Source organism: Columba livia, chromosome 21 (assembly GCF_036013475.1).
Source record: "Columba livia isolate bColLiv1 breed racing homer chromosome 21, bColLiv1.pat.W.v2, whole genome shotgun sequence".
NCBI classification, from domain to species: domain Eukaryota; kingdom Metazoa; phylum Chordata; class Aves; order Columbiformes; family Columbidae; genus Columba; species Columba livia.
In genome coordinates this window covers 5606704-5629092 of record NC_088622.1, presented here as the reverse complement: position 1 = coordinate 5629092, position 22389 = coordinate 5606704, and the positions used below count along the sequence as shown (strand labels likewise).

Genomic DNA, 22389 nt, shown 5'->3' with positions numbered 1-22389 from the left:
CAGAGATGTTTTTTGGCAGCTGATTGTGTCTTGTTTCTCTTCCAAGGAAGTAAACTGACCCTCTCACACTTTCCTTTCCTGTTTGGGAGCCGCTGTGTAATCACGGATGTGGAAAAGGGAAGGAAAAACCAGCCAATTCTTGGATATTCAGGGTGGAGAAATCCATTCCTGTCCTGAAGCATGGCAGGAATCCTTTGTTCTCTGAGGTCCTCCTTGCCCATCTCATCCAGAACATTGTGGATAAAGGGTTTTACGCGTGGTTGGGATGTGGATTAGGTTCTGATCCTTGTTTTTAGAAGGTGAGGAGATTGTGGATAGACCAGTATCTCCATGCAGTGCTGTTAACTCTGATTTTTCAGCTAATTCATTACAAGGCATCCAAGGAGCCAGGTGCAAGTGAGATTTTTAGCAAAGGTTAAATGACATAAAAACCTTCAAGCTGCTCCTTGGGCACCACAAGCAACTGTTCTGCTCTTACCAGCAGCTCCTTGATGGGGAGTTGCTCCATTCCTCCATCTCGAGGAGAGTCCAGCACCACTGGGAAGCTTTTATGGGGGGCATGAGTGTAGCCAAACTCAATCTCATCCTAAAATAAAGGGAGGAAAACCCACAGGGGGCACATCAGGGAAGGAAAAGGTTTTGTTTTTTTCCCTCTGGTGTACACCTACCTGCATCCAGCGGTCGCCGCGGTTGATGTAGCCGGAGCAAACCTTCAGCTCACAGCCAGCTTTGTTCACCAGGTTTTTGATCTCCTTCATGAAGAGGTAGTTTTCCTTCATGCTGGGAAAGGGGGTGGCAGGAGGGAAGGGGTTGAAGGGCCGCTGGAAAATCAATGTTCCCTCTGCCTGTCACCTCCCCAGACTGTCACGGTGACCCCCAGGGAGACTGTGGGGCTGATGCTGATTTGGTTGGGGACTTTACCTGCAGACAAAGACATTCACTGGTGCCAAAGTGTTGGGGGTCATGATCCATGGTGCTACTCTGAATGTGACCATGTCGGTGAAGATTGGAGTGTGGGGGATACCCTGGGGGAAGCAAGTAGAAATCAGGGACTTTCCACACCCTGGTTACCACTATTTCCCCCCAAATACTTTATTCTTGAGGTCATTCTTGGGGTAAATTAATGGGGACCACACCATTCAATCCCCATCCCCTTCGGGCTGTTGCAGCCTCCCATCTGCACCCCTTCCCCTGGACCCCCAAACCTCAGCCAGTGTCTCCAGGAGGCTGACGTAGATGGAGACCAGCCCAGGGAAGGTTTCATCAGGAAAACGAAGACCCTCAACAAAGAAGTCGAGCTCGGCAGCCCCACCAGTGTACTGCACAGCATGGTACAGCTTCCTCTGGCCCAGCACTTGGACGTAGCGCTGCCCGAAGAAGGGGTCTGCAAGAAGAGAAAGGGGAAAATGGGCAATTTCCAATGTTTCGGGTTTTTTCCAGCCTGTTTTCTTGTGCACAAGGAGGTACCGTGGTCCCTCTGCGCTGGGATTCTCTGCCTCTGTGGGTGGATGAGACTTCACCTGGAAGAACCTTAAAATAGGAGTTGTGGGGCTTGCAATTTTATAACTAAGCACAAGAAAGGTGAGGAAAAAATGCCTCAGCCTTTCCTTGGGTGGAGCAGTTACTGGGGAGATGTTGCCATGGGGGTTTCTACCCTTGCAGCCCCCTCTGACCTGCTGTGGGGTGACAATGCCACCAACCCCCCTGCCACTGTATGGAGGGACAAGACCAAGTGACTTCATGGCACATTTCTGGGCTGCATGAGGGTTTTTTTTGATCCCAGGGAGTAAATCACTGTGCCCACAAAGAATAAGGAGGGAAAATGTTTTGTAGAGTGTGTTGCCACCCTGGATAAAGTGTCTGGATATCAGGACAAGTGGATTTTATTTATTTGCTATTCCTTTGCTGGCTGACCTTGGGTAAATGGCTTTGTGGCCCTGTGCTTGTTAATCTCCAAAGTTTTTCAGCTGATTGACAAGAGAGAATATGCTGGAAAATATTGGAGGAGGGATGCTGAAGGCATGGTTTGTATCAAAATGGCATTTGCAGAGCATAAAGAGGTCAGAGATGGAAAGAAAAGAGCTCACAAGGATCTCAAAAGCACCACAAATGAGGAGGAAGAGGCAGAGGAGGAGGTGAGGAAGGACTTACTCTGCACATAATAGACCCCAACTTTGTCGGCGTCAGAAACAGGAACATAGAGGATGATTTTGTATCCCCGGGGCAGGCGCTGTGGCCCTTCAGTCCTCAAGATCATCCGAGACATATCCAGCAAATCTGGGGTTGCAAGAAAAAAAATGGTAATAGCATGACGGATGATTGCACGGTGCAGCTCTGCCCGTGCTCCCTCCTGGGATTTGCGTCTCCCACGCAAAAAAATCTGCTCTTCCCTCTCTACCGGCCTCTGCAAGCTGGAAAAACAACCTGCGGCCCTGCTACTAAAGCTTAGGCTTTGAAACAAATGCTCTTTTTTTAATTTTAATTTTCCCCAACAGCCCTGACCCAGCCGGTCCTCGGCCTCGAGGAGTTGATGGGCATCGGCTCCGCGTGGTTTTAGTTTTCCAGGAATGGACGGGAATTCCTGGCTGGCGTCGCCGCGAGCTCCTTTCACCCGCACAAAGCATTCCTGGGCCAAGCTCTGCTGCCGGTGGCACCTCTGCTATTTTTCTGGCTGTGCTTCATGCCCTTGCTTGACTGCAATTTGTTTTGCATGGCATTAAAAACAGAAAAATTCCCATGTTGGGAGCTTACTCAGCAGCTTGGTGGAGAGCAGCGCATGGGAGCTGCTTCCCAAGTGAAATTGCATCTCCAAAATGCTAAAGAAGGGCAATAACGGAGCGTTTTTTGCTTTCTCTGATTTTTCATTTGAAGCTGTTACCTTCTTTGCTGAATACCCTTTCATTGTCACAGTCAGATGCTGGAGTGAAGGGACTCTCCTTGTCGCAGCTGACGAGCAGGATGGCTCCATGTCCCTCCGGGCCCCAGGTCCAGCTTGCCTAAAACACCTCCTGGGCCTTAGCAAGCTCAGGCTTTTGCAAGGCCGTGGACTTTCCGTGCAGCAGAAGAGGCTGAATTACCTTGTTGGGGTTGTTTTGTTCCACCACGCCGTCCCGATCCGCATCAGCGTCCAAAGAGATTCCTGGATGGGCCGATTCCAGTGTCACCCCAGGGTATAGTGAGCTTGGGTGGCTGCATAAGCCCCCCCAGGCCCAGCAAATTTGGGTCTATCTCTGACCCCCCCCATCCCCGCATCCTCCTCCAAGGAACTGAGGGGGTGAAAATGGATTTTTTGCATCGCAGAGACCTTCTTACTCACCGATGCCGGTGAGGAAGACCCCAGCTTGGTTGATGTGCTGCCCTCCTTCTGCATAAAAGCTGACGGTTACCTGTAAACCCCCAAATCCTTGCTTGGGGATGGATTTTCTCCCTCTGGGTGGGGGTTCCCCATCCCAGCATCCCACTTCTTACCTTGTTATCGTTGACCTCAGTGCTGGCCCGGCTCATGCTGAACCTCAGGACTGTCCCCTCGTCCAGCGGCCATCGTGTCCCGCTGCTGGTGGCTGATCCATCCTCTGCTTGGCCCCGGCACGTCACCTCCACGCTCACCCCCTCTGTGTGCTTCACGCCGAAGGAAACTGCCCCGGCTGGGGCCGCCCTGCCAAAAACACTCTATTTTTATATGTTTGCACCAAAAAAAACCCTGGTTCTTGCTGCAATGAACTTTGCTGTGCAAAACACAGCCAAGACTGGGGCTGCTGTCTCCACGCTCACCACTGGCATGTTTCTGTGTTTCCTCCCTGCCTGTGAACGCTTGAATTGTCTTCTTTATTGTGTAGACAAGCACATGCTATTTTAGCAAACAGTCTATTCTGCAGCCATCGGTGTGGATTATGATCCATAATAATCACAGCCAAAGCATTAAGTGCTGCTGGAACCGAACTTGCATTTGCATTTCAATGAAGAAATCCATGTCTCTTTTCCAGCCGAGGCAAACCTGGAATTTAGCAGCTCGTCATAACCCAACTGAGACACTTTACCGTGAGAAACTCTAATTTTTGAGGTGCTTTTACCCAACTCTGAAGCAGCTGGTGCTGCACCGCTCCCAGTTTGATGTGCCCTTGTTATTTTCCAGCTGCTCTGCGCATCCCCTTCCCCTTGCCTGGCTCCTTGTCCCTAATTTCCCCGTCTTTCCAGGGTTTTTATTTTTGGGCTGCTTTCAGCTCCTGCAGCGTGGGCTCCCTCAGACCATACATGCTTCTGACACCCGAGCGTTCGCACCCTATCACCGTTACAGCATCATTTATCATATTTCTGGATGCCAGTGGTCCCGCCAAACCTGCAGCAGGGTTAGAGTGGGGGAGAGGAAATCTGAGCGCTCGTTAGCTGCTGCCCTGGCATTTCTTAAACGGTTAAATTATGTTTAATTATGCACGGAAAAACTGGTTTGGTTTCCTTGTTTTTTGCTTTTGGGAATCCCATCGGAAGAAGATTTGACCCAGATTGATGCCAGATGAGTTGTAACTTGGCTTGAATATTGAGGGCAAGATTTGCGGAAGTGGCAAAGACCAGGATTGACTGTAAAACGAGCTTTTAAACTTTTTCCTTTGAGGGGGAATAATTATCTTGAAATGCAGCGTCAGGTTTGTTTTGGGGGAGCAGGGCTGGTGTTGTGGGGCTTGTGTCCTGTCCCAGGACACTGTTTGCTCACTAGATCTTGTTTTTTCTCCCCTCTCCCAGCTGCATCTTGACATTTTCAGTCTATCCCTGTGGCTCCTGCTCATCCCTCCGCTCTCCAGCACCTTTCTGAGGTGACGCTGGATCCATTGACCGCAAAAGGATCAAACCCATCGCTGTCACAGACTCGGGGTAAATATTAATACGGTAGCAAAAATGTGGATGCTCAAAGCTTTCCTGGGATTTGTGCAGATTTGCAAAGACCGGGGAGGATCTTGCTCATGAATTCCATTAAATCACAGCGTCAGGGCTGTGAGTTTTGGGGGAGAATAAGGAAAAATGAGGAGAGGGGGATTTGCAGAAGGATAAAAAAGGAGGTAAAGGTGGGGAGAAAAGTGGAAGCTCAGCAATGGAGGAAGGGGAGTATTGGGGCGTCCCACTCACCCATAGACGTCGGCGGAGATATGGGTGCCCAGCACGCACAAGGCCTCGATGCGGTTCCCGTGCTGCAGCCGCAATGTGCGCTCCCCCGACATCTCCGCAGCCCAGATGCCCCGACGATGGGCACACGCACCCTTCCCCACCCGCTTCGGGTGCCACCGAGCCCCCCAACAACACCCAACTGCTTCTCCTTCCTCCCTGCCACACCTCCCTCCTCCTCCTCGCCTGGCCCCACAGCAAATCCCTCAACCTTGGAAGCATGCGGAGTTTGGGATGATGACTCCGCAGCCCCCACCCTGGTGCAAAGGGAGGAGGCGGCTGGATTGGACCCTCTAAAGCCCCATGAAAATGATCTCGGAGGGGAGGGAAGGGATGGAGAGGGAGGGCAGCTGGCCCCGAGCCCGGCCAGCTCCCAACCCTACGCAAGGAGCTCCCCCAGCTGTCCCCAGCATCCCCCAGTCCCTCCAGCATCTCCCCCACCCCAAACTGGGACAAGCAGCCCAACGCAGAGACGGTTTTGTGCCGCTTTGCGTTTTCCAGCTGGCATTTCCATCTGTGGGGTGTCCGCTCTTATCTACTCTCTATGGAAAAACTCTGGCTACACTTGGGAAATAAAAATACATTTCCCAGCCCTTAGGATAAAGCAGGACACTCCTTTTTTTTATTTTCCCCTTATTTTCAGAGGGAAACTCAGCAGTGAGTTGCCAATGAGAGGAAATTGGAGGTGGTTTTGCACGGCAAACCTGTCGCTTGCCACCCTGCAGCGGAGCACATTGGGAGCAATTGCCGCCCACACAGGTGTTTGCATTTTCATTAGCATCGAGCTAAATATTCATCTTTTAAAACCTAAACTTGTGCCCCAGATTTTGGGAGCCACAAGCAATTAGCGAGGAGCAGAAAACGTTCAGGTTGCTGTTCCCTATTTAAATCCCTTTTGGGCTCTTCTTTTTTAGTGCTCTCTTCCCACTGTGGCTGGGGCATAGGAAATAACTCAAATCCAGTTTCCCATCTGAAGTAGATCCTGTTGTGTTTGTGGTTTTTTGTGGTTTTTGGTGTTATTTCTTTCCTCCGTGACCTGAGCAAATGTGAGTGAGGACTTTGAAACACACACCAAAAAAGGGGCAGTTTTGCTGCTTTTCTGCAATGCAAAAATGAGATTTTTGTGGTAATGGGGAAGTTTTATTGAAGCCCGTACATGTTCTCTCTGAGAAATATAAGAAAATATAAACCACTTTGCTCTCGGCTTGCGTCTTTTGTAGAACATCATGAGTTAAATGACGCCCTGACCCAGGAGCTGACCTGCTGACAGCTGGAAAATGTTATTTTTGAGAAGCGTCGTGATTTATTTATTTAACCCCTGGCTATTTAAACCGCCAGTAGTAGGAAACGCTGTTGAAAGAGGAACTAGAAAGAGAAATAATTTAAAAAGAAGAAAATAAACTGAAACTGTGGTGTTTGCACAAGCAGGTTGTGCTTCTAAGCACTGTGTGAGACTTATTTTGTCTCTTTTTACCCCAAATTGGAGCCAGGGGCTGGGGTGGCCTCATCTTCTACACCCTCCTGGGACCTGTGAGCTGGGGAAATAGAGGTGTAAACCCATCAGTTTGGAGGAAAATGAACAAAAAGCAGCTTCTCTTTAACCATTTCACCTCCCTGTTCCTCCATCCAAGGATTTAGTATTGCAGTTATCAGGGAGGAAAACACACACTCTTTAAATCCTCCTTTTCTTCAAAAAGAAACCCAACAAACCCAACCCCAAATCCTTCCCATCTTACAGAAAAACCCCAAGGTCACCGCATCACTTGTAAGTTTTTAGAATTCCCAGCAGGATTTCTAACTGGACACAGGGTTTCTTTTATATATCTATTTTAAAATGTATTTATATTCCACCTGATGGTGCTGGTTTGGGTTAAATCCCCCAGCACTTGCCAGGCAGAAGGAAACTTGTGGAACCTTAGGAGAGAGTGTCGCCTGCTTGCAAATATGGGCTTGGAACTTTGGTTTCTCTGCAGATTTTGGGGTGATCTGAGGTTTATTTGAGTGGCTCTGGCTCCCTGGGGGCTTGCAACAAAATAAAAAAGAGAAGAAAATGCACCATTTTGGGGGAAAAAATTGAGAAGGGCAACTGGATTGCGTGGGGAAGGGGCTGGGAGAGCAAATTTTTGCTGCACTGGTCCCTGTCTTTGAGGCATCAGTGTGGAAGGAGGATGAGGTGTTTGCAAACTTCCCAGGGTTTTTGGAAACTGAGTGTGGTCTTTGCAAACTCTGGAGGATCTTTGAAAACTTCTTGGGGTCTTTACAGGCCTTTGGGGGGACTTTTAAAGCTTCTTGGACTTCTTTGCAAGCTTGCTGAGGTCTTTGGCTTCCCAGAGACTCTGCAAGTCTTGGATGTTCTTTACAAGCAGGTTCTGTGTAAATCTGGGGTGTCTTTGTAGAGCTGCAGTGGGGGAAATATTAAATCCTTCCTGGGGAGGCTTTGGCAAAGCACCCACCCCTTGAAATATCTCAGTTTGGGGAGGAAGGAGAGGGACAATTGCACTCAAGAGGCATCCAGGGCATCCTCTCTGTACCTGCATTCAGTGCTGGGGACAAGTGCAAGGACCTACGTGTCCCCAGGGAGTGAGGGGTGACAAAGCCTATGTGACACCCCCCGAACAGTTGCTAAATAAACCTTGGGTTATGCTGCAAAAATGGATTTCTTTTTTGCATGAGGCAAAAGTGCTGTTCTTGCTGCTGACTCTGTGCTATCAGATGGGAGATCAGACAGGGTAAACCATCGCAGGATGTATATAGATTATATATATATATATATATATGTATATACACACACACACACGTAGATGTCTAGAGGCTGGTGGTTTTGTGGCTGTAGTCAATCAGGTCAGAGGAGTTCTCAGCTCTTTTTTTCTAAATCAGATCTGCCAGATTAGGAGCTGCTCTGCATGAACTTCCCCGCCGCTCATGGATCTCTGCCTGCCCTAATTTCGAGGACCTGGGAACACATCCCAGTGCTGGAGCTCGCAAACAACCCCAGCCAGCTGATTCCTGAGGATTTCCACGTGCGCATCGCCCAGCGTCTCTTAAGAAGCGCCAAGCCGGTGGGTGCGAGGGAGTTTGAAGCTCCGTGGGTGCTTGGTGAGGGATTTTGGGGGAGGGGGGGTTGCTGCATCCTTCCATCAGGCACGTGCCTTATTGCAAAGAGTAGGAGGAAAATATTCCCCCAATGGAGTCTTTTCAAGCCGACCTTTTGAGGTGCAAACAGGTGCCTGTCCCAATCGAGCCGTGAGGTGCTGCCTGTTCCTGCCCGCGCTGCCTTTATTTTGGAAGAGGCAGGTGGCTTCGAGGAGGTGAAACCAACCCACCAGTGAAGGATGAAGGAGCTCAGGTGAAGCTGAGCCCACCCGTGGCTTTATTGCTCTCCCTGGGGGGGGGCATCCAGCACACCCTAGCAAGGGAGATATTTATAGGGCAGTGAATTTTAATGCAAACCTGGGGAAGAACGTGGGCAGGACAAGCACAGGGGTGCTTTCCCCAAGGGAAAAAGCAGTTTTATGGGGTGTTTTGCTCTGGGATTGCCAGGTCTGGAGTTTTCCAGCAGGCAAAGACCTTGATTTTGGGGAGAAGAAAGGATAGAGGGGGATTTTTTGGTGCTTTCTCACCCAGGAGAAGGTGGTTGCAACACCAGCTCTGACAAGTCCTGGCTGTGGATGTTTTACCAGGATGGAGACCAAGCTCTCTTGGGTTTTACTGGCTTTAAAAGTATATTTTACCGGTTCAAATCTGCTTCCTGTCCTTTTTCTTTGGCTTCCAAGCAGAATGGGGAAGGCAGGTCTTTGGGAGGGGACTTGGTCTGTGCCTGGGATGCTCCTGCCCCGCTGTTACAACCACACACCTAAAGAAAATAAACCCTCCTGCAAACCTGAGCGGGACTTGATAACTGGTTTGATGCCTTGCCCTGCTGCGAGTAATTAGGCTGACATGGCTCTTAAAAGTTCCTGCCTGCAATTATGCATGCAGACTAATAAATAAAGTGTAATTATCGGCTTAGGGAGATTATCAAACTTTCCTTAATGGAATGGCAGTGCAGGATGGGCGAGAAATAACACCCCGAGAGGGTCTGGGCTATTAGAGGGGTTCCTGGGGGAGCACCGAGGGGTCAGATCTTGCTCCATCATTGCTAGAAACAAGCTGAAATTGGGGAAAAAGATGAAACGAGCCTGAAAAAACAAGGCTGACCAAGCTTGATGTGATGGAGAGGTGGGATCCTATCTGTTGTGTACCAGAGATCTGAATAGCAGCTTCTCAGGACAAGGTGTTGTTAGGAAGAAACACTCAGCTCTGAATGGGCCAGATGACTTAAAATTGTCATTCTCCTTGCGCACGGACATGATGGTGCTAATAGGAGGTGGAGGAGGAAGAAGAGATGAGCGTAGGTACCACCCAACGAAGATGAAGTGTTTTGGGCTTGAGTGAGCGTCCGCAGTGACCATGGCAGCTCAAAATGAGCCGTGACTAAACTTAAAAGTCCTCCAAACTCAAAACGAAGGTGAGGTTTTGGCACCGTGTCTCCATCCTTTCTGGCTGGGTGTGATCCTGGGTGGATTTGGAGCAACATGTGATGTCCAGCCTTCTGCTGAAACTGTCGTCCTCACTGGGAGCCTAAAACCACCATCTTCCTCCTCCCTCCAGATTACAGACCGTACCAGCCTGACCCCGTGGGGATTAAGGTGTGTTCCCCTGTCCAGCACAGGGCTCAAACCAGCTAAGCAGGATGCGATGCTAAAATCAGCACCGTGCCCAGTCCAAACCAGTGTGACCAGCAGGCACGAGTGGGAAATCCAGCTCTCTTCCATAGAGATGCTGCTGTGGCCAGAGTCTTCCTCAGAGGATGCAGCGAGCTCCTCGCCCACCGTGCTAGCTGTGATTTGCCCCAGCTTGGAGTCTTTTGGGTGTATGTGAAGGCTTGTGCCCCCCTCAGGAACCAACAAAACTCACAAATCTATGAACATCAGGAGTTTGACTCATGCTGGGTTTGGGGAAACGGGGTTTTATTCAAAATCTCAAGCAGGGCAAGAGCCTGGAAATGCCGCTAGCGTTCCGCGCTCGAGCATCCTGGCTGCCTCGGCAGGCTCCCACGATCTGATTAAAGCTGCGCTCGCATAAGAGACATAGTGCTGTTTTGTTTGTTTTTTTTTTCTTCTCTCTGCTGCAATTAAAGTCGGAAGGAACCCTTTAATGTAGACTGGCTGGGAGATGTTTAAAGCAGCTGGTTTGATCTCGCAGGGGAACGTGCACGCGGGTCGCTGCTCCTCCGGCTGAGGACGTGCGACTCGCTGCGGTGATGGGGACTGGTCCTTCTAGCTCTGCTGAATTCCCTTTCACCTTTTTGGCTCGCAAGGGGTCCTGCCGCTGGCAAACCTCTTTTTCTCCTGGCTCCGGCCCCCTCCTGCCCATTGCATCACTAATGCCCTGTGAGAACAGGCACCACGTTGCCCTGTCCCCTTCGCTACGAGGGTGAAACTCGCAGCAACGTGACGCTCGGCGAGTTTTCCAACTCTGTGTTGCTCTTTTCCTCCATCTCACCTGCTGCCTCCATCCCAGAGCGCAGTGGAAACCTCCTTACTGGCTTTGGTAGGATTAATTTCACCCAGTTTTCCCCCTTTGCAGGCAGGCGAAGCCTCCGGGATGGCCCGCAGAGCGGTGCTGTCTCTGGCAGATGGCATCTTCCAGCTGTGGGGATGCTTCCTATGGGAGCTTTGCCTCATGCCCAATTCTCCCGAAACTTGAGGTCCAAGCGAAACACGGAGAACTTTTAATTTCCACTGAAAGCATCTCGTAGTTTTGTTGTTTGTTTATTTTTTTCCCCTTCCCTGCTTGCTAAATAACCAGTTTTCCCTGCACTCGTTGCTACCTGTTGTGCTCCTCGGGAGTTGTTATGATGGGAAGGACTGACCTGAACAAACGTTTCCTTTTGTTCGGCTTTATTCGGGCATTGCCCTAATGGGGTAGCTGAGGCCATGAGTCAGCCCACAGAGAGGCTTGCTGGAAAATTTGGGTTGTTTTAAAGAAAATGCTTTATTTTAATGATAGCATGTATTGTAATAACACGTTGCACAACAGGAGGAGTTTAAATGTTTAATGCATTAAGCTTTGGAGTGCTTATATGGAGCTAGAAGGGAATAAAAAGGTGAGAGGCCCTGAAAGAGCTCACTGCTGAGCATCCTAGGGCAGGGCTGGATGTCACCCACCCTGTCGTGCCTTTTGTCCCCTCCCTGGAGTTGCCTGTCACCCCCCGGGGGCTGCCTTATCACCTCTATCTCCCCATAAGTGGGGAGGCAGCTTGTTGGGTGGCGGAGGTGGAGACGACAGGGTCCCCTGCCTAAACCCCGTCATCGAGGGGAAGGAGGAGTTAAATTCTCCTGCCTTTTAATCCAGTCCTGCTGGTTTACCTACCGAGCCAGGCAGCAGCTTCCTTCGCATGCGGCTGCCGTCCTCGGTATATCATCATGCCTCAACGTCACGTTGTGCAGATGTCCACCAGCCACGCCAGCTACGCCGTCTGTGTGTTGGGTACCGAGGTCTTCCTTGATACACGCCGGTAATGCTTGGGATTGGGGTATCCCCATGGTTTTCTATCAGGCTGATGGGTTTTGGGGGAACCCAGCAGTGGTTTTGCTCTTTGTTTGGAGGAGGAATGGGTGCTAGAGGGGAAATCAGAGCTCATTTTGAGCCCACATTGTGAGTTCATCCAAGGATTTGGCAAGATGCTTTGACATAGACGAGGCTCTTAGGGATGTGGTTTAGTGCTAGACGTAGATTATAGTTGGACTCAACCTTAAGGGTCCCTTCCAACCAAAATGATTCTATGATTCTATAATTCTATCTCTATGATTCTATAGTTCTATTCTACGACATCTCCCACTGGGTCTGTTTTAGGGGAGCTGCGCCCAAAGGAGGGACGTCGGTTCTGACAAAACACGAGGCGTCGAAGCGTAGTCGAGCCGTGACGATTCGCAGGCAAAGCCCATGCACACCCCGGCTAAGCGGGATCTATTTCTGGCTGTAAAAATATTAGGCAAGAGCAATTCAAGATGAGCAACTTGGCCAGAGCTAAAATGGGGTAAAGAATAAAATGTGTGGCTCAGGCAGAAAAAATCCACCAGCAGATTTGCACGGGTGATTTCACAAATTGAGATTATTTTTTTTTCAGCATTAAATACAGAGGCTGCTTTACTGGCCAGATACGAGGCTGTATTTACCTGGCTGTTACACATTGTCATTATTTAATAAATTATATTTATAATGATAGAGACTACAGGACAAGCCGGTCAGGATCGCATCCGGGGCAATTATTGGGATTGTGTGTTGGAGCCTGGCCAGGATGTGCTGTTGTCCCCACAAAGGGCTTCAGATCGAGCTAAAAAAGTATTAATCTTCCCCTCGGCCAAGTGGGAACATAAAACCTACTTTTGCAATTTTTTTTTCTGAATTTGGACTCAAAGTAAGCTCAGTCCCATTTAAACATGGGGCCTGAGCCCCAAAATGAGGATTATTTTGTTCCTGGAGAGCATTTGCTGGGGGGAACTCCGTGATGGATGTGTCAAGCTTTGTGGTTTGATTTGGTTTGGGGCAGAAAATAGAGCACAGTGGGAATCTGGTGGCAACGCTGAGGTGCAAGGGCTGTAAAATCAGGGCAAACAGACCCAAATGTGAGAAGTCGCGGCGTGCAACAGCACATGGGTGGATTTACGGTGTTGGCATGATGTTAAATACAAGGGGTGACAAGCAAGATGATGCTTTAATCTCTCATTACAAGCTGCTGCAAGCACCAGGGATGAGGTGCCAAGAGCAACACTGGGGATAAATCTCTTCTGGGGTGTTTTGCTTCATTTTTTTTATCTTGTTGTTAAAATTTACCACTCTGACCCTTTTTGCGTACGGCTGGGGCCACTGGCTCCCGACAGCAGACAGGTTGGAGCACTCGTGCTCCTGGGATGGAGGTGCCGGGGCTGTAATGAGCAGGTAGGCAACACTTCAAAGATGAGGGACGTCATGAGTTGGGGTGCGGATTCTCCGTGTTCGGATTCAGGTTCTGCCCCAGTTTGGGCACCTCTCGGGTCAGCGTATAATCCTGCGATAACCATCTCCCTAGGTGGTTGATATCAAAAATTGTTCTGGCTCTTTGTTGGGGTTTTATCCTGGGATGCTGCAGGTTTGGAGGTTTTCTTGCTGTTGTGGAGAGAGGTTGGATGCCCAAACTTCAGCCGTTCGCAATCTGGGCTTAACCACAGACGGACGTGTGGAAGCACCAGTGGGAGCTCAGCTTGCTCAATGCCGCCACAGAGATACATATAAAATTCAGACGACGTGTTTCATCACCTGAAGATGGTTTCTGAGTCCTTTCCACCCAGTTATGACTGGATTTTAATTCCAGGTTTATGTATTTGGCTCCACAGAGAGGAGAACAGGAGGGGCAACTTGATTTCTAACCCAGCACTGCACTCTGTTTCAGATGTACACCCAAAGATGCCAGATCCTTCGATGTCTATGCCACCTCCGCGGTGACCGTCCACATCATCCACAACCCCACAACAAAACCCATGATGAACTCCAGGTGGCCCCTGGATCCTGATATAGAGGTTGCAGTGACCATTGGTATCACCAGCACAGCCATCAATGACAATAAGGTTAGTTATTTTTTTATGCACTGAAACAGAAAAAAGAAATTGAATTTTCCAGGAAAGAAGGGAGGGTTGTGGGCAGGCTCAAGTATTTTGAGGTAGTGGTGGCATCGGGTTCATTTCCATGGAGGAAACTCAGACTTAAAAGGAATTGTGCAATTATCGTGTATGAAAAATGAAACCAAGAAGGAGAACATGACATTTTGTGCCTTAAATACAAGATAGCAATGGCTGCAAAACCTTTTGACAGAAACTATGTGCCACGCAGAAAAAATTCTCCAACCTTGGCTTTTTCTCTGCCCGTTTTTGCGCTGAAGCAGGCAGAAATGATTCCACTCATCTGTGATTAATGGAGAATGGCTTGGATGAACCCTCCAAGAGCTTGTCCTGTAGTGTTGATTGGTTAACCCCAATTAGTGGGAAAACCTACTCAGCGTGATGGGAGATGGGACTTGGGTCATGATCCAGGGATATCTTTGCAGGTGAAGATTTCATACTACGGCCAGGAAGACAATGAGCTTTCGGTGGCTTGGTTGTACCTCACCTGCGTAGGTAGGTGTTACAACAGTGCGCCTTCAAACGCGGCCAACCCTTCCTGCTGCCAAGATCTAGTTGGGTTCTAGTTGGGAGTTAAGTGGGGGGCGCGGGCTGCCCATCTGTGACGTGCAATGAAGGTTTGGGTGTCGACTGATGCTGACAAGCAAGAGGGAAATAATTAAAATGTTATTATCCTGCCTTATATGGTGCAAAAAAGACAAAGGCTGGGCTGTGTCCCCACCCAATGTACACGCCAAGCATCCTCCTCTGCTTGCCAAGACCATTGCATTGGCAGAAGAGCACACAAAGAGACCATCTCACCCAACTTTGGCCGGCGTCCCCCTCCTCAACCTCCATTGCAGCTAGTGCAGAAAAATAGGAAGCAAAGTGTAGTTGTCTGACCTATTTTAGAAGTTTAGGATGAGATGAATCATTCCCTTGAAATACCTATTTTCTTCTGCTGACTACAAAGGGAGTCTAGACAACCAGTCTGGATGTAGAGCCTTCTATGGGGATGGATTAATTACCCTAAACTTGTGATTTTTCTAAAGCTTTCACATGACAGTCACACCTGTGTCCTTAAGTCATGCAGATGCTTCCCAAAATTGCACCTAACGAGGCTGATGGTTTCCCACATCCTGCAACCGATGGGCTCTGCTGGAGCCACCACCATCTGCAGGGCTTTCACTTTACAAATTCTCTTAATTTCCTTAGATGTAGGGCTTTGTTTTCAGCTTCTCCACGTCCGCTTCTCTACATCAAGGAGAGGACAAACTCCACTTCAGTGTCTGTGTTTTCCACCCATTCAGAGGTGTATTAAGATGAGCTTAATACAGGTTTAAGTAGAGTTTAGATGAGGTTGCTGGTAAAACCTCTATTGCGGCAAAGGCAGAGATTTGAGCCAAGAAGAGCTGTTTAAAGGAAAATCCTTCTCAAACATTGCATCAACCCTAGTAATTATTTAGGTGTCCACTCACCCATGGTAGAAACACTTCATGGCTTCACGAACAAAGCTTGAAATTGCTGAAAACACAAAATATACCATGAAGTGACCCAAGGCAGGAACAGATAGGTGGAGAGTGAAGGGGGAAAGCCATGAAAAAGCCACTGGGTTGGCTTTTCTATCAGTGTTTTGTTGGAGACATTGAGTCTGGAGTTGATTTGGGGCACAAAAGTGGAGCTGGTGTTGGGTGACTTGTGGCTGGTGCCAAGGATGAGCCCAAAATGCCACCGAGAGCCAGTGACTTCCTTCTCTCTTGATCTTTCAGACGTGTCCCTGGACGTGGACTTGAACCGTAACGGCAGAGTGAAGAGCAGAGGGAAGGACAAGGTAACGAGAAGCTTTGCTGTAGGCAGCTGACAGAGCGTCAACGCGGGGTGGACCCATTTGAAATGTCATCCCCCAAAATCTCCAGGAAGGAGAAGGACTCGGGTGGTGTCGCTGGAGTCTAAATTAGAGAAAATCACATGGCAAATTGTCAACCTATTATTTGAGGAAGAAAATACTTTCTTTTTTAAATTCTGTGCCAGAATCTACCTCTCCACCTCAGCCCCAAGAATCGCACAGGATAAAACACTCTGCTTTCTTTTCTTTTTTTTTTTAACTTTTTGGACGTGAAACATGCCACTGAATGAGTCAGCTGCAAGTTTGGCAAACAGCAAGAGATTTACCCCTTTGGCAACAAATCTGCATATGCCCAAGTACTTACACCCTGGTAATTAGCTGCAACCCAATCGGCGGCACAAATTGTGCATCGCGATGAGATGTATTTCTAAAAACAGCGTAGTGCTGTCCAAACAAGGCCTGGCAGATACTCTCTGGCTTGTTAGAAGATAAGATCTGTTTGAAATAGTCTTTGTTGGCCCTGTGAGAGGCTGAGATTAGGAAATTTAGTGGCTTGAAAGCATTGCTCCTGTCTCCTCACCAGCTTCGACTGCATGTTGTGGGTTGTCCTCCAAGCGTGCCTGTGGCACTGGGGTTTTCCCCGAGCCAGGAGGAGACTGAGATGGGAAAGATCTTGCTCACATTCCCTTTGGGTGCTTCTCTTCCAGGCCAAGTGGACGTGGGGTCCGGATGGACAAGGCGCCGTGCTGCTGGTCAACTGCGACCGGGACAGCCCCGGCGCGGTGGGGACGGACAGCGGGCAGGTGGACATACGGACCACCGCAGGTATGGCATCATCTGCGGCGTGAGGAGAACCAGAAGGTCTCGCCAAGGTGCTTTCCCACTTGCAACACCGCCGTCACTTCTCTCCGTGTCCCCTCTCTCCACCTTTTCCCCTGCTATAGACCTTCAGGACATGTCGCTCATGCTGCTGCGGACTCAAGGTCCCAGCGCTATCTTTGCCGAGTACCAGGTGGTTCTGCATGTCTCCGAGTCGGACGCAGAGAAAGTGCGGGTTTTCCATGCTCTCCGTGAGTATTTCTCCTTTCTGTGGGCAAATGCTTAATTTTTTATTCACTATCTGAGCACCTCTGGTTGCTGGAAACACTCATTTATCCCCAAAGCTCCTCTGCTGTTGTAGATGATGAGGTTATCTAGGAAAAATCAAGTGAAAAAGGATTTTAAATAGGCTTTTCTCAGCGGGATTGCTGAAATTTTGACATTCCCACGGGGGTGGATAACGCCGACGTGGCTTCCGGCACCTTTTTGGCGCGGGCTCTGACCCGACCGCCGAAGCAGCTCATCTCGTCGGGCAGCGCCTTTTGCCTTTGAACGCCCTGGCAGCTGGATCTCCAGCAGCTCCCCACTGAAAAATCAGGTCAGGGAACGCAAGCATATCATTAGTTGCTTAGCTCGAGCCACGCACCTTAAAAGGTTTGGACCTGAGGGTATAGAGTCCTCTTTGTAGGAAGAAGATCAAGTGTGTTCCCCAGAGACGAGGCGGCACACCCGCTCATCCACAGACTTCCTTGCCGGTTCCTCCTTCCAGTGCCATGGACAGGTTGGTCACCCCGTCTGGGCTTGGGTATTTTTTGGTTTTTCTCCAGGGACTGACTCACACCCCCACTACAAACCCGTGTTGGGGCCGGACAAGCTCTCCTACGTGCTGGACCACGTTGGTAGTGGAGAAAACATCTTCTACGTTGAAGGGTTGGCTTTCCCCGATGTGGGCTTCTCCGGGTTGGTTTCTTTCAGCGCCAGCTTGCTGGAGGTTCCCCATCAGGTACGTGCCCCATCCCCTGCAAAATCCCCCAAATTGGAGTTTTCAACCACCACTCCCTGGTGTATTTCCCCCTTGCAGAATGCGCCGGGCACCCTGATTTTCACAGATACGGTGGTTTTCCGTGTGGCACCATGGATAATGACGCCCAACACACAGCAGCCTCTGGAGGTTTTTGTCTGCAGGTAGGAGGGACGTCAACCCATCGCTCTCCTGCTTTGGGTGGACTCCCCAAGGGGGAGTTTTTGACCCTTCCTTGCTACGTAGGGTGAACCAGGCGTTATGCATGCTATATAGGAGGCAATATTTGTGTAGAGAGCCCACTGGTGCTGCTGCAACCCCAAGGAGAAAGGCTGGAGAACCCTCTCCATGGTCTCACCTCACACAGAACTATTACCCCAGTGCATTTAGGAAGGAGGAATGGGCTGCACAGTCAGACTGGGGGGGCTTTTTGTGTTCCCTCCCTTAAGTGTTCACTCCTTGCTCTCCCCACAGCATCCAGCAGGGTTCTGACTCCAATGAAGCCTTTCTGGAAGGACTCCGGGCCCTGCTGAAGAAAGCCAACTGCAAGCTGACCATCTGCTCAGAGGTGGAAACCCGCAGTGACCGCTGGATACAGGTCAGCAGTTGATGTTTGCCAGATCGTACACGGCTCTCCCGGTCCCTCACAGGCTCCAGGGGCATGTGGGGTGTCACCCGCCATCACTGGCACCCCTGGGAGGGACCAGCTGAGGTGCTTGGGGGAATGAGAGGTGAACTAAATCGTAGGGAAATGCTGCTGGTGGTGGCAGCAAGCACAGGCAGGGATGTTGTCCAGGGACTCAATAGGTCATTGCAAGTGGGACCCCATGCCAAGAGGGACCTCATGACATTTTACAAGACAGTAATGTCCTATAGGACATTGCAAAAGGGTTCCCACTGCAAGAGTGACCCGATAGGACGTTGCAAAAGAGTCCCCACTGCAAGAGGGACCCTATTGCAGAAGGGGCCCCTTGGGGCTTTTTAAGGCTTTGCCAGTTTTCCCCATTTACTTTGCCACCCTCACCAAGGTGGCTCTCACCCTGCCAGGAGCCTTCCTCATCTTCCTCCTCCTCTTCTTCCCACAACAGGACGAGCTGGAGTTTGGCTACGTGGAAGCGCCGCACAAGACCTTCCCTGTTGTCTTCGACTCACCCAGGAACCGAGGCTTGAAGGATTTTGCTTTCAAAAAGATCCTGGTGTGTTGTCATGTTGCCAACTCCCCTTTATCCCGCTAAAATTCCCCACTTGGGGCATCCCCATCACCACTCCCCTCTTCCCCAGGGTCCTGATTTCGGCTACGTGACCCGCGAGTCCCCTGGGAAAGAAGTCACCAGCCTCGATTCCTTTGGCAACCTGGATGTCAGCCCGCCAGTGACGGTGCGAGGGAAGGAGTATCCCCTGGGCCGGATCCTGATCGGCAGCCCCCTGCCTTGGTGAGATGCTGCGGGGCTCGAGCTCTCCCTCCAGGATGTGGGGAAGCAGCTGAAATCCCTGCACAAAAAAGGGAGCAGAAATTTGGGGCCAGTTCCCATCAAAATGGGAATTTGGGGTCAGTTGCCATCAAATCCCAGATTTAGCGTGCGTCGTTATTCCTTTGTCCCTTACAAAATCCTGCCACTGGCCTGATTTTTACTCCCTCCCAAGCCACTGATGCTTTTTCTCCCATCCTACAACGCCGTAAGCATCCTGGCTATTATTTCCACCCACCCCCATTAAAAGTAGGGCAATCCAGGAAAGGGTAAAGTCCTGAAGAACTGGAAATTGTTTTGCTCTGGGCAGGCAGTGCTAGGCAGCCCCACGGGAACAACAGCGCCCTGCAAAATCCTCCACAAAGGAGGTTCTTTTCCTGGAAAAAAATAACAACGGAGGCGAATCCCAATGGGGTTTGATCCGGGATAACAAACGGGATTCTCCGCCCCCAGCCCTGCTGTAAGCCAGACCATTTGCTTCGGTTACGGCAGCGGGTAAACGGCATTTTCCCAGCCTCACCGGGATCATAATTATCCCTTATTAGCAGGAGTTTAATTAATGTTTTCCCAGGCTGCTGCTGTCTGTCTAAGAAAACTTCGCCCTCGCACAAAGCGCGTGATTGAAGATTCACAAGGATGGGGGAAATTAAACCCAACGGTGTCTAAGCAGAATTGGGGGTGTGATGCTGTAGATATGTACAGCCTATATATATATTAATATGTAGTATAGGTATATATTAATATATACTCCAGATATAATAATATAGAGAAGAGTATTAAAGTAGAATGTAGATATAATAATATAGAGAAGAGATATTAAAGTAGAATACAGATGTAATAATGTAGAGATGAGATATTAAAGTAGAATGCAGATATAATAATATAGAGATGAGATATTAAAGTAGAATGTTGAGATAATAATACAGAAAGGAGATATTGAGGTATAATATACATAAAATAATCTAGAAAGGAGATACTGAGGTGTAACATGCATTTAATAACACAGAAAGGAGATATTGAAGTATAACATAGATATAATAATATAGAAAATGGATATTAAAATAGGACATAGAATCATATAGAAAAGGGATATTAAAGTAGGATGTAGATGTAAAAATTAATATATACATAATATAGATATATTAAACCAGAATGTCTAGATATATTAATATAGATAATATAGATATATGTTGCTCAGACTATTTCCCTCCTCTTCCCAGCATTTCCCATAAAACCAGGATGTGCAGCTGCATTTTCTCCCCTTGGCACGATGTTTGGGGGAAGGATGGGGGTCAATCTTTGGGGGGATGCGATGGCCACCCGCTTTCTCCTCCCTCTGCTTCCCAGGGCCACTGGCCGGCGCATGTCCAAGGCCGTCAGGGCTTTTCTTTACGCCCAGAAAGTGCAGGCGCCGGTGGAGGTTTACTCGGAGTGGCTGACCGTGGGCCACGTGGATGAATTCCTCACCTTCGTCCCTGCTTACGACAGGAAGGTACCGCTCCCTGGAGTTGTCTCTGCTCCTGCACGGGGCATCTTCTGCAAACACAAAAAATAATAAAAAAATAATAAAGCCAGTTGCTCATCCTCCCCAGTGTGGCTGGGTGATGCACTTTCTTCTGGGGTGGTTTTGTTGGGTGGCATCCCCCACATCTGGGGCTGGGTTTGAGGTCAGCGTGGTGTCTCTTAGGAGGACATGGGGATAAAATATCCCACCAGCAGCAAAGCGTGACTCCTGGGCTCTCTCCGCAGGGTTTCCGTCTCCTCTTGGCCAGCCCCAACGCCTGCTACAAGCTCTTCAAGGAGATGCAGTGGCAGGGCCACGGTGAAGCCACACAGCTTGTCGGTAAGGGCATCAACATTTGTAACCTCATCTGGGTGTTCCTGCTCCAACTGGGGGGATTGGACTGGATGAGCTTTTGAGGTCCCTTCCAACCCCTGACATTCAGGGATTTGTGTGATTTCTGTGATCCCTGCGGCATGACAGGGACTGCTGGTGTCCCTTAGTGGCGTCCCTTACTGCTGCTGTCCCCACACAGGGCTGAATGGCATCAAGAGGAGAAGCATCGATGAGATCCTGGCAGATGCATCGTTGAAAAATGACAACCGGCACGTGCAGGTGAGTCTTTGCGGCCGTGGGTTTGGGTGGATTCACTCTCCTCACTTGCACGTCACTGACGGGTGGTTTCTGGGTATGAGGAACAATTCTCGAGATGCCAGGGAAGAGCAAGAAACTGTGGCTTGAGTTACATTGTGCAGTGTGAAAGCAGGTGTGCAAGAATCAGAGAATCATTTTGGTTGGAAAAGCCCCTCAAGATCATAGAGTCCAACCATAACACAGTCCTGTCCCTGCCTGAGAACCTGAGAACCTCATGTCCGTCTGTCCAGCCCTCCAGGGATGGTGACTCCAGCACTGCCCCGGGCAGCCTGTTCCAATGCCCCACAGCCCTTTGGGGAAGAGATTGTTCCCATATCCAACCTCAACCTCCCCTGACGCAACTTGAGGCCGTTTCCTCTGCTCCTGGCGCTTGTTCCTTGGGAACACCCGTGAAGGAGCCAGACACCCTTTGGTGCTGGGTCACCCCAGCCTGTTGTCCCGCTGGGAGGTGACTGCGGAGGTGTCAAACTAAAGAAAAGAGGTTGCTGGGGTTGGGGGTGCATTCAGGAGGTTACTCAGAGGTGTGGAATGGGATGCAACGGAGCTGCTGAGGATCCAGGCAGGATGCTACGTGCACACAGGGGTCTGTGCGTGGGATTTGGGTGGCCACGGGTGGCAATTCCAAGTCACCCATCTCCACAGCGCTGCATTGACTGGAACCGCGACCTCCTGAAGCAGGAGCTGGGCCTGAGTGAGCAGGACATCATTGACATCCCTCAGCTCTTCATCCTCAAGGGCACTCACGCGGATGCCTTCTTCCCAAACATGGTGAGACCCCACACACCTCTCTTTTTCCATCCACACCTGCTGCAAATACACCTTTTGGGTGGAAAACACTGGTTTTTTTTTGGTCTGGCTGCAGGTGAACATGCTGGTGCTGGGCAAACACCTGGGCATCCCCAAACCCTTTGGCCCAAAGGTGGGTGGGCAGTGCTGCCTGGAGCAGCGGGTGCGGGAGCTGCTGGAGCCCCTGGGACTCACCTGCACCTTCATCAACGATTTTTTCTCCTACCACCTCCTCTCCGGTGACGTCCACTGCGGCACCAACGTCCGGCGTAAACCCTTCACCTTCAAATGGTGGCACGTGATGCCCTGAAACACCCGGGGACAGACTCAGGTCCCGCAATGGGAGGATGAAGGTGCATTTGGTGCATCAGAAGATGCATCAAAATCGAGGGGTTTGCCAATAAAGCTGCATTAACACTGAGAACGCAGCTCTTCCCCCTCTCCCGTCCTTTCTTCCTCGG

General features: G+C 49.9%; 2 protein-coding genes across 3 annotated transcripts in view; one reads left to right on the top strand and one right to left on the bottom strand.

The window, feature by feature from the left end:
* LOC102091815 (protein-arginine deiminase type-2) overlaps positions 1–5390 on the bottom strand; it is a 10256-nt gene extending 4866 nt beyond the window's left edge. Inside the window, exons 1-10 of the mRNA XM_021295210.2 lie at positions 5119–5390; positions 3469–3655; positions 3317–3386; positions 3078–3139; positions 2879–2996; positions 2152–2277; positions 1206–1384; positions 922–1025; positions 669–780; positions 479–586 (exon numbers count right to left, since the gene is read on the bottom strand). Of these exons, the coding sequence (XP_021150885.1) occupies positions 479–586; positions 669–780; positions 922–1025; positions 1206–1384; positions 2152–2277; positions 2879–2996; positions 3078–3139; positions 3317–3386; positions 3469–3655; positions 5119–5210 (1158 nt within the window). The 5' untranslated portion in view covers positions 5211–5390. The remainder of the gene's footprint in view (positions 1–478; positions 587–668; positions 781–921; positions 1026–1205; positions 1385–2151; positions 2278–2878; positions 2997–3077; positions 3140–3316; positions 3387–3468; positions 3656–5118) is intronic.
* LOC102091635 (protein-arginine deiminase type-1) lies at positions 4743–22356 on the top strand. Of its 2 annotated transcripts, XM_065038149.1 has the most exons (17): positions 4743–4866; positions 8032–8213; positions 13628–13802; positions 14279–14348; positions 15602–15663; positions 16386–16503; positions 16623–16748; positions 17325–17500; positions 17579–17682; positions 17993–18116; positions 18607–18714; positions 18800–18951; positions 20335–20479; positions 20737–20830; positions 21024–21103; positions 21785–21910; positions 22005–22356. In XM_065038149.1, exons 3-17 carry the CDS (start codon positions 13716–13718, stop codon positions 22236–22238), a joined length of 1806 nt encoding a protein of 601 aa, XP_064894221.1. In that variant the 5' UTR covers positions 4743–4866; positions 8032–8213; positions 13628–13715; the 3' UTR covers positions 22239–22356. The 2 variants fall into 2 exon arrangements, with proteins under 2 accessions (XP_064894221.1, XP_064894220.1); XM_065038148.1 differs by lacking the exons at positions 4743–4866; positions 8032–8213 and adding an exon at positions 11323–11713.
* The last annotated feature ends 33 nt before the right edge of the window (positions 22357–22389 follow it).

Bases quoted from the DNA above. Each gene is read 5' to 3' on its own strand.
- LOC102091635 (XM_065038148.1), top strand. From the start codon at position 11,622: ATGCCTCAACGTCACGTTGTGCAGATGTCCACCAGCCACGCCAGCTAC. The intron at 11,714-13,627 runs GTAATGCTTGGG...ACTCTGTTTCAG, and splicing joins GTCTTCCTTGATACACGCCG to ATGTACACCCAAAGATGCCA. The intron at 18,117-18,606 runs GTCAGCAGTTGA...TTCCCACAACAG, and splicing joins GCAGTGACCGCTGGATACAG to GACGAGCTGGAGTTTGGCTA.